This window comes from Amphiura filiformis, unplaced genomic scaffold (assembly GCF_039555335.1).
Source record: "Amphiura filiformis unplaced genomic scaffold, Afil_fr2py scaffold_46, whole genome shotgun sequence".
In the NCBI taxonomy this organism is placed as follows: Eukaryota; Metazoa; Echinodermata; class Ophiuroidea; order Amphilepidida; family Amphiuridae; genus Amphiura; species Amphiura filiformis.
This window is the reverse complement of record NW_027305510.1, coordinates 339,328-351,092: the sequence shown is the minus strand read 5'-3', so window position 1 is coordinate 351,092 and position 11,765 is coordinate 339,328. Positions and strand designations below refer to the sequence as shown.

The following is an 11,765-nucleotide window of genomic DNA, read 5'->3' as shown; positions in this document are numbered from 1 at the left end:
TCCCTGATGAGAGGAGACAGCAGTCTTCTTGAAACAAGTTTGTAGGATATGAATAAAATTTAATGAACTGATCCATCTGTATATTTATTTATTTATATTTAAATATATATATGAATATTCTTCTTGAATATGACGAACTCCTATTTCAAAGGATTTTTTAACGAAATCAACGTTTAAACATCCTTTTCAATGACTTTGCAAGAGAGTTTGCCTTTTTATTTTATTTTTCTTCTTCACCCTTATATTCTTCAATTTACATCAACGTTTAAACATCCTTTTCAATGATTTTGCAAGAGAGTTTGCCTTTTTATCTTCTTTTTCTTTTTCACGCTTATGAAACTCAATTACCTGAATATCAGCTGATTGAATGATTGGAAATGTCCCTTCATTATATATGTTGACCATATATGTACCAAAGAACTTGATATGTTTTATTTTTGGTAAGGTTTCTAGCATAGTGAATACTTTGTGAAGCCATTCCGTCTCTGCTATCTTACTATACACAATACATTCACCAGAAACCCGATCATATAAACCCAAACACGGGTCAACTTCTAATACTTCTAACGTGGGATGATCGCATAGAGATAACAAACTTTCACCTGTATATTTTCCCCACCTCAGTTGTAATGATTCCAATTTTCTACATTGATTCCCAATAATAGTTACAATATGTGATGTAGCGGATGCTGTGTATAATCGAAGCTTCTTTAGATTCAGCAACGCAGGTATCATTCTTTCAAACTCTGGCTCTGAAAATCGAACACATATCAAGGATAATTCTCGCAGGTTTTCCCACTTTCCAATGCAGCCTAGAAAATCAGACAAAGATTGATAATATGTATCTTGGAATCTATAAATTCTAAGGCAAGTCAGTTTTCTTAAAACCCCAATCGAATTAGTGAGAATATCATCAAGTGGAGAACCCTGGTAGCTAGTACTATATGAGCAGCGACAGGAAAACAATTCTATTTCTCGCAAACTAGGTATTTCAACTAATTTCTGCATTCCTTTGGAAGAAAGTTCAAAATTGCAGAGACATATACTTCTTAATTCGGAACAATCGTAGTTAGCAACACATGATATAATTCGTTCATTGAGCGTAGTTTTCCGTTCACCAGGCAAGCAGTTGACCCCAGTCAGTCCTAGTCGCTTCAGTTTGAATGGAAGATACAGCTTTTGCTTTATGTCATCGTCAATATCCATCCGATCAATAGGAATATCAATATTTTGTAAGCCTGACTGGTTGTCTTCTAACCGTAAATAGCTAGAACAGAAGTCTAATGTAACTATATTAGGACAGGATCTTCGAAGGAAATCCATTATTTCAACGCTCATTGTGGTCAGGTAAATCTCCCGCAACGCAACGCCAGCAAATATGCATAGGAACGATAGGATATCCCTTGGATTCCTCGGGAATTCCCATCTCTTGTGATCACGGAAGTCCCAGTTGTATTCATGATATCGCTTGTCCTCACCATAATAAACACTCCTATATAGACAATCGCGAAATGTAAGCACATTTTGTCCAGGTTCTGCTAAGTGCAAGTCAAATGCAGATGACGTACTAAAACCACCTTTCTCTGCAATCACAGGCATGATTGGACCTTTGTCACGGAGATCGATGACTTTCCAGGCGTGCGTGTCTCTGATAGTGTAGTGCCATTTCTTGCACACCCTGGGAAAAATGAATGGTAAAAAAATTGACAAAAATGACTGCATTATCATTTTCTTATTTCTTGTGGCTGAAACAAGGATGATTTAATAATCTAACTCGCAATATACAGTAATCTGCAGCAACTTCCTTTTGATGTCATTAATTTAATTTATTTCATCATGTTGAAAGCATATCGAATGCAATAGACACAGAAAATAAACAAAACTCTCTATTTTTAATTTAGTCTAATTTTTGTTGAGGATTTCTTACAAACAAAGTATAATTTATTCTCCAATTATAGCTGAAGCTAGACGTTTGTTTGTTTTATTTCTTCTTTAAATCTTTTCACGCGGGTGTCGACTGCAGACGACCATATTTGGAAACAGCATGAAAAATGCATTAAAATGAGTACAAACAAGCCTAGTATTGGTTCAGTAGTTCTTAAGATAGCTCTTGATATTTTGAGAAATATTAATTTAAAACTTCTTCTGTTGAAGCGCATGGCCCCGGGCGCATGGCTAGCACGCAGAGCATTAACCTGGGACACTCAATCAGTTGAAAACACAATCAATCATCTGATCTTCCTTGCGGCTCAGGGATCAATAAAACATTTACATTACATAATTATCAAGGTTTTAAACATACTACATACATTCAAATACACATTATTAAATTTGCAAATGTAGATAAACACAATGCTTACAAAATGAATCAAATTACAATGCAACTTCTCAAAATATTATTAAAACTGCATGTGCTAAAGCATTATAGAATAAAGGATGGGGGACTGAATAAGCATTAAAACTACTTAAAAGATAAAACACTAAAAAAATAGGTATCACCATACGGTATCACAGTTAGGCAATAAATGCTCTATAAATTGAATACATGAATTCAAAACCCACCCAAGTCCATGGGAAGTGATTTGGAGAAAAAACTGTGTATCATGTTAATTCCTTCAGTTAGATTTACTGGTCAATATAAGTTTTACGTGCAAATGAGTGGGTTAAGGTTACTGACTCTTTTGAGGTTTTGAGCAAAAAAATGGGATGATTTTGCCACATTAACTATCAAATTTGGCCCAGAAATAATCATCGGAAAACTAAAAGTTATACCTCATCTTAAAGGTAAAGGTTTATATATTATTATTTTTCCATTGCTATTTTAATTTTCAGACTCTGATTGGGACTGGGAGTGAATGAACTGGGTCATTGATTATAGCACTCGCTATTTTTTTTTGACCAGTCATTTCATCAATTTTCCTCATTCCGATTTCTAAACCAAATTGTAGTCATCTATAAAACATCCCATAATAACATTCTTGCTATTCAGTTTTGATATCTCTACTTCAGAAATAAAATTACAAGTTGTAGAAAACCTAAATTTACGACTGAAATTTGTATTTTTCAAAAATTTCTTATTGAGTCTAGCTTTCATAGCTTGTTTAATTATTTTCAAAAAAATTAACTTTGCAAGATATGGTGCATATCTTCGCTACATGTGCATACTCGAATTTGGGGATTACGATCAGCCAATTTCGAAATATCAATTTTTTTAGACGGTATGGTCAACACTTTTTAAGCTTTTACACGATTCAGAGATACGGTCAATCGCGTAACATTTCTTTCAATTCTACGTTACTTATTTGACAAAGTGTCAAACGAAATTCGCCCTCATAAGCCACGACAAGGCCCGGTTGCTTGTGTACTTTGCTACTCACAATCAAATGACTGCAACTGGTTAAATTCCTGATTTTCCTGGCAAGAAGACACGGAGAAATTTATATTTCACGCCCGGCCATGTGTTTACGTTTCATGAGGTCATGGGTCAATCCGGCAAATCGAGATGTACACACTTGGAGAAGACTGCTGCGGTTGTATATCCCGTTTGGAACATGATTGACCAACGATGTTATGAATGTTAGAAGCTGTGGTCAGAACAGGGTCAGTGTTTCATATTTCTAGTCAGAACAAACCAAGGGCAAAATTAACAAATATTTCTTGCCCCCCCCGCCAATTTTACCCTCCCCCAGGGGTCATAATTATTGCACAGCCCCTAAGGTGTAGGCCAATCAGCGGAGGGGGTCATATTTTTTTGGTTCCCGAAAAAAGGGGGGTCGTAATTTCATTGCCGCCGACTTTTTTTTAAATTTCGGACCACCCTCCTTCCAAAAGCAGTAAAAACCTTTGGATCTAATACAAAATTTGTATTTTATGAACCGACATATTGTCATGGGAAGTTATTTTGTGTTTTTGTTATTTTGTATTTTAATCAGAAGGCCTATTGGACTATTTTCGAAGTTTAGATTTTCGGATCCCTTTTGTAGGCGTAGATCCTGGTGGGATGGAGGATAAATCCCACTAATATTTTGCCAGGGTAGATGTTCCATACAATCACCCTCCCAATGTTGACACCTGTATGTGGGTTTCTGCCAGGGGTTTCTGACCAAATTAACCTCATTGGCCATTTTAGCTAGCCCCCAAAGTGCACATTTTTGCACGCTCAACGCGAATTTATTCCACTTTTGCATCTAGTAGGCCTATGTCACAAGTTATCTTCTAGTATTTTTTTGCTTATAATGCTGTCGCCAAAAGGTGCTGGATTCACCGTATAGGCCTATAGGCCTACTTAAAAAAAACACCTTCCAACCCCCATCCCCCCAAATATTCCCCCTTTGCCGCCTCTGCTGCCCTTCTTTTTTGCACCCCAAAAGCCCCTCCCCCCGTAGGCCTACGCGTATGACGTGTATGGTCGTTATGCGTATAATTATGGTTTAGGCGAAGTGACACCTAAAAACCGGCCCTAGGCATGCGGGGGTGGACGGCTCCAGACTTGAAACCCGTAGGCCTACCCATTGCCATTTGACCGTGGACAGGTAGGGAGGGGCCTACCCATTTCTAAGGATTTTCTCAAAAATATAGACCCATGTCTAAAGTTTTCTTTCCTATAGGCCTAGACCCATTTTCCCCGAAAAGATCGAGAATCACGGTACGGGGGTTTAACGGACCCATAAGGACTGATTTTCAGCAAAAATAGGGACCCATGTCTATAAGGATTATTTGGAAAAGCGCAATCCCCGTATGCATTTGGCAGTATGGGATTACCCCCCCCTTGCCGATATTTGGTTGATCATTTATAATAATCATTTTTGTGAGCCCCGGGTTTCAGTAAATCTAATATAGGCCCATATCTTACATATAAATATGTTTTCACAGCACTTCTTGCATGCCCGGGCTGTAGTGCAAAACAAAACACTACTGCAAGTTACCGGGGCCCTGCTGGGCGCACGGTTTCAAGCACAGCGATATCCCGATTCCCGTTCGTACATCCCGTTTTGATATTATATGCCCAATTTGACGAGTTTGCCGGACTGACGTTCTAATCGGAAACGCTTCAACTTGAGAGTTAGTCTCCTTCACAATCGGTTTATGCTGTGGTCCTTACAATATGCAGTGTGGACTCGAAACTAAGAGAGTAATTGGTGCATACCATGGAGCTTTTAATAAATGGACCTCACGCAATACAATCGGAGTTTGTTTTCATTAGCAACGGGAGACAAAATAGGGGGAAATTACACATTGGCACTTTTTTTCAGGATTCATGTTATTTTATATGAAGGGTATGTATGTCTTCTTGTCAAAATAAAATAAAAATGTTTCCCTATGTCAAGGTCATGACCCAAGAGAATGTACCCTTAAACTGTATTAGGTATGACGACTAGCATTTCAGGGATTCATTTTAAATGCTGGACTTGGGTGTTTTTTTAATCATATACAAAGACAACAATGTTGGAATGAGATTACCACTAGTAAGATAATACAAAATAAAGCACACAGGTATGTATAGTTGATAAGCATTCTGCCATGTAATATAAACCACACACTTTGCCTAATTAAACCCATTTTTTTTCAAAAATAATTCTCCATCAATGAATGTGTTACAAGTGGACTTTTATACATACTGGATTTCAGTCAATGTGTTACAAGACTCAAATCATTGACTTGGGTTGTTCTTTCATATATGCTATTATTCACATGTTCACTAGACACAGAGGATGAATTTGAGTTCTTCTTTCATACATATGACAGGCCTATGCAAAGAGCTTTTAAATAGAAATAGAGTCGCAATAGATTATATAATCTTTTGTTCGTTTGATGCCGATTAGAAGTTGCGACAGGCTATTCATAAAAGTGGTACCATTGTTTCGAGTAAAGGGGTTCCGCCATTAAATTGGTCACTGATCCGGCATCATATTAACGCTCTACACAACAGGCGAGTATCAATAAGTGACCACACTACAGTCATGTGTAAGGGCAGTCATGTGTAAAGTGGTACCATTGTACTCACGTATCCCAAATGTGTGCTTGTGTGGGTCTGAAGTCTATAAGGAGGCTTTAGCTGTCGATGCAATCATCTTTACCACCCACCTGACGTTAGGCGTTTCATTTTATAAATCGAATGGTCTGGCTGATCGATTACACATTAGAATGTATGAAGGCTGCCATGTCCAGTCCATATATCTATATTACACTATAATGGTAATCACTATACGTATACATGTAAGTATAAGTATAGGTCTATAAAGGTTGTTTTTAAAAGAGGTCCATTTTATTTTATTTAGATTCACCTCTGTGAGAAGTCTTGGGAGGGGAGGAGGGAGGAAGAGGGGAGGAGGGGATATGGAGAATGAGAGAGGGCTGGAGGAAGGGAGAAATAAAAAGACATAATAAAGACAAATAGATAAATAGAAATATAAGGAAAATGATGGGAATGAGAGAGGGAGGGTGAGAGGGTACAATGAGAGCGAGGGAGTGATAAAGACAGCCTAGGAAAGAATAAGTACAGAGAAGGGAAAAGAAAGGAATGATGAATACATTTAATAATAATTATTAGGCCTAATAACTAAACACATAACAGCACTGGGCAGCCATTCGATGATGTCAATGCCTTTATTCGTTACGTAATTAACACACCCAGTCAGATGTATTTCACACCTACCAAACACAACTCACCCAATTTCGCAAACTGGACGTTGAATGTACACTCTCATGAATATTGATTGGCAACATTTTCCAATATGTCAGCGCTCTAATCGGAAACAATAGAACAATAGACCCTGCAGAGCGTTTGGCCTATGTATAGCAACAATATCTCATGCTTAACTCAATTTGGCCAAAGTATGGACTTGGGTGGGTTTTGTATTCACATATTCAATTGTATTCATGTGGTTAGCAGACAGCCATTCCATGATTCTGTACAACATACCGGTGTATTTAGAGACTGTTAGAGAATTTAATTAATTTTTGATTCCCAAGTAAAGATAGTGAGGCAGATTCTACAACCCTCTCTGTCTTTAATAAAATAAAAAATATCAGATTTGTACATTTGAATGACCATATTTAGCAGGATGATAGATACATTAACATGAGCACAAACATGCCCAGTTGAGGAAACTCTAGATATTTTAAGAAAACATATCAAAACTTCCCCAGTTTAATTATATGGCCAGCACGCGCGTAAAGCATTATAAGACTGACTGATTTTCATCACAGAACGAGATCTTAACTTGATCCAGTAATAGTACAGCCCTGTTTTAACACACTCCACACAGTACGTATACATAACACACTCCACACAGTACGCATATACATAATAGTCGAGCCCTGCTATAACACACTCCACGCAGTACGTATACATAACACATTCCACTCAGTACGTATACATAATAGTCCAGCCCTGCTATAACACACTCCACACAGTACGTATACATAACACATTCCACACAGTACGTATATACATAATAGTCCAGCCCTGCTATAACACACTCCACACAGTACGTATACGGTAAATTCCAGCCAAAACGGGACAAAATTCTCTCTGGGGACCATTTTGAAAATGTTTTCCTTTTCAATTCTAGACTTATCAAATGAGACGATCATATCTAGTGAATCATCAGGTGGAAGTGCCATCGGATTGAAAAATAACTTTTCTTGCTAGGCCAAATAAAGTGTTAAATGCGCATATGCATGTTACCCACGAATTCAAGCCTTTTCCACCTGTTGTACGCCATAAAATTTCACTTTCTTTAATATCTTTCAATATTTTATGTGTGACTCATATACACTAGAAATCGGTGAAGACTTTGAACATATATCTACAAAGAAATATTTTGGTTATTACAAATGTTAAGAAAGAACCAGGTGTACAGTTAAGATTGTGTCAATTCTTCGAACTCTTTCCAAAGTGGCTGTCATTTAACATTACTGTATTATTTCGAAAGATTAGAATAAATGCTTCATGTAAATATAAAGTTAGATTTTGTATATCGTCGCAGGATGAGGATCTTGGATGGATTCGTGGGTAACAGCGTCTGGAAAATAGCAATTCCTATTAATTTTTTTAATAAAAATAAAAAATACTTTTCCGTATGTCAATTACAGCGAATTCTCTCTATGTTAACTTTCCACTTTAAAATGTCATTAATCAAGGAAATCCCGTTATTGATGGCGCATATCACGTCACGTCCAATGTGCTCTCTTTGTGCATATAGGCCTTTACTCGCAAGTCATACCAGGGGACAAGTTATGATGGCTTAAATGAATTGGCGTTACCCACGAATTCAAAGATAAAGCACCATATATGTCATTGAATGTCCTTCAATCAAAATGAAATTATTACCGTTAGAACGACGTTTGCGTGATCTCTCATCATATGTAAAACGATTGAATTCCACCAAAGTTTGTGGACTCTAGAGGCCATTAAGTCAATTTGGCTAATAATTTTGTTACCCGCGTATCAAAAATAAAATGATCGTTCTGAAAAATGTTAAGTGAATATGCCATAAATGACTATATCATGAAACGAAGTTTCGTTCTATAATTCTGAGGTCCAAGTGATTATTTTATGCAAATACGTTTTACCCATAAAATTCCATAAAATCAAATTTGACGTTACCCACGTATCAACTGTTACCCACGAGTCCAGCAAATATAATTGCCATAACTTAAATTAACATTTAATGACTTTGGACAATGAATTTAGTTTGACAAGCGCTTAAAATTGTAAATCGTAAAAATACGTTCACCGCTTTAAAAAAGAATCTACGACGATTTAAACTTTTGTTACCCACGAATCCCGAATAGATGCTAACCTTGAAAAACAAGGTGATTGTTTATTTTAAGTTTAAATCAGCACATATTCAAGCCATGGGTATGCTATAATTTTTACAGTACTTACAGTTTATGCACCTAAGAAACGCAAACCCCAAACGGTACTATAGTACTTATAGCTTTACCCACGAATTCGGCGTTACCCACGAATCCAAGGATTTACTCGTAAATTATATGTTTCTTATGCATCTTAACATTTTGAAAACATGCGAAATAGGTTCCAAAACAGTCCTGTTTAATAGCGTCCTCTTGAAGGTATACTGAAGCTGTATCATGAGGTTTTGATTGATTATCCTAAATTACCATTTTTTTGGTAAATGCAATTGGTTAGAGAAACGGGAATCATTGAAACACAATGGAGGAATAACCGCATGATGGTTTCCAACCTTCTGTAATATTTTTATTTTGCCGCCTACCAATACATACCTTCAAATATGTGTTACCCACGAACATTTTGGTTACCCACGAATCCCTACTTAAATTATAGTTAACAATGTATTGATAGTGTTTTAGTTCATAGGAACTGTCAAACACGAGTTAATAGAATATTGCTGCATGAAAATATGGAATGATTTTACTAAAATAATAATATAAAACTGTTTGCTCTGTCTATTTGAATTTGGCAACTTCATTATTCTCAAAATTTTTATACCCAAAATGCCATAATGATCCATTCTAAATATTCCATGCAGTTTGTATTTTGATTAAAATTCATTTTAGTGTCATTGCAGCCTGAATTATTGACATGCGGAAAAGTATTTTTTATTTTTATTAAAAAAATACTAGGAAATGCTATTTTCCAGACGCTGTTACCCACGAATCCATCCGAGATCATCATCCTGCGACGAGATACAAAATCTAACTTTATATTTATATGAAGCATTTATTCTAATCTTTCGAAATAATACAGTAATGTTAAATGACAGCCACTTTGGAAAGAGTACGAAGAATTGACACAATCTTAACTGTACACCTGGTTCTTTCTTTAAATTTGTAATAACCAAACTATTTCTTTGTAGATATATGTAATAAAATTCTATTTTACGTTCAAAGTCTTCACCGATTTCTAGTGTATATGAGTCACACATAAAATATTGAAAGATATTAAAGAAAATGAAATCTTATGGCGTACAACAGGTGAAAAAGGCTTGAATTCGTGGGTAACATGCATATGCGCATTTAACACTTTATTTGGTCTAGCAAGAAAAGTTATTTTTCAATCCGATGGCACTTCCACCTGATGATTCACTAGATATGATCGTCTCATTTGATAAGTCTAGAATTGAAAAGGAAAACATTTTCAAAATGGCCCCAGAGAGAATTTTGTCCGCTTTGGCTGGAATTGACCATATACATAATAGTCCAGCCCTCATGATGCAGTCATGTCTACAGTAGAATTCATCTCGACCTTTGCAGGACTTAACCCCATTAAAAGCTATTAAACCAAGATAACACTCATTGAAACAGCTCAACTGATTAAATCGGATCTTCTCTGGCTGTGCACATGTGACTGTTTTCATGTGCGATATCGCAATAAAGTTTGTATTAAAGCTTCAGTTGGGTAACCGATTATAAAGGAAACGAAAGGAAACAATGGTATGTGTACCATTGTTCACGAAATGAGACAATGGCGTGCTTTTTGTAAACCAGCATTCTTGAAAATGAGCAACATAATGATTGTTGACTTAACACGGTTTGGAAATAATTTCTTCATATTTTTGGTGTTATCTGTCGTTTACATATCCTTCCTAAAACACAAAAGTACGACCCTCTCCAAACACCTAAATTAGCTAAAAATTTAGGACATGTTACAAAACTATATTGTCTAGAATTTTAGAAGAGTACTTTTAATATTGGCCGGTTATTTTTCACACAGCGACGTTAACTAGGCAATGTACTATTACCTATAACATTAACTAAAACACCAAAGTACGAATATTTCCAAACATCTAAATTAGCTAAAATTTAGGACATGTTAAAAACTATATTTTCTAGAACTTTAGAAGAGTACTTTTAATATTGGCCGGTTATTTTTCACACAGCGACGTTAACTAGTCATATCCCCATACTGTTAACGTAGGGCTATTTGTAAAGGTCACGCGTCAATGGGAAAGAGCACTGTGTATTGTGTATAGGAAAACGGACAGTAACTGCAGTATGTGCTATAACACATTCCACACAGTATGTATACATAACACACTCCACACAGTACATATACATAATAGTCCAGCCCTGCTATAACACACTCCACACAGTACGTATACATAACACACTCCACATAGTACGCATATACATAATAGTCCAGCCCTGCTATAACACACTCCACACAGTACGTATACATAACACACTCCACACAGTACGTATATACATAATAGTCCAGCATTGCTTTAACACACTCCACACAGTACGTATACATAACACATTCCACACAGTACGTATAAACATTATATTCATAAGAAAATATTTTACCTCATTGCCATAAGCTTATCATACAGCGATAACAAATTAAAAATGATGAGCAACTCGTCGATGGTAAGTATATCAATATCTGACATAGCGATGGAATATACGATTTATGTAGATCTGAAACAAATGTTAAACTCAAATGTTAGTATGTTATTGTTAACATGTAGGGTATGCGGGTGTATGCAAAGTAAAATCTACGTTGGAATTTACTAACATTATAATGTTTGTTTTCATGCTGTTTGCATCAATTCATGCTGCTTATGAATTACACAGAAATTAGTAATCTATTTAACTTACAAATATTGTACTACAATACCGTCCCTGTTATCTGGCAGTAGAGATACAAGTAGCGCCATGTAGCACCGTGTGTGAGGTATGAGCCTAGCCGACATTATCCGCCAGTCTGACTATGACGCATAAAAAGACGAGATATGAATAAATTAGCATATAATTACCTAACTTAAAGGTGGGTG

The 11,765-nt window shown here is 36.2% G+C and overlaps 1 protein-coding gene across 1 annotated transcript; it reads right to left on the bottom strand.

Annotated features, from left to right (window-relative positions):
* Nucleotides 1-215: 215 nt before the first annotated feature.
* LOC140144247 (uncharacterized) lies at nt 216-11,403 on the bottom strand. The gene is made up of 2 exons (XM_072166064.1): nt 11,296-11,403; nt 216-1,678 (listed from the first exon to the last, which is right to left on the bottom strand). Exons 1-2 carry the CDS (start codon nt 11,379-11,381, stop codon nt 259-261), a joined length of 1,506 nt encoding a protein of 501 aa, XP_072022165.1. The 5' UTR covers nt 11,382-11,403; the 3' UTR covers nt 216-258.
* Between the last annotated feature and the right edge of the window lie 362 nt (nt 11,404-11,765).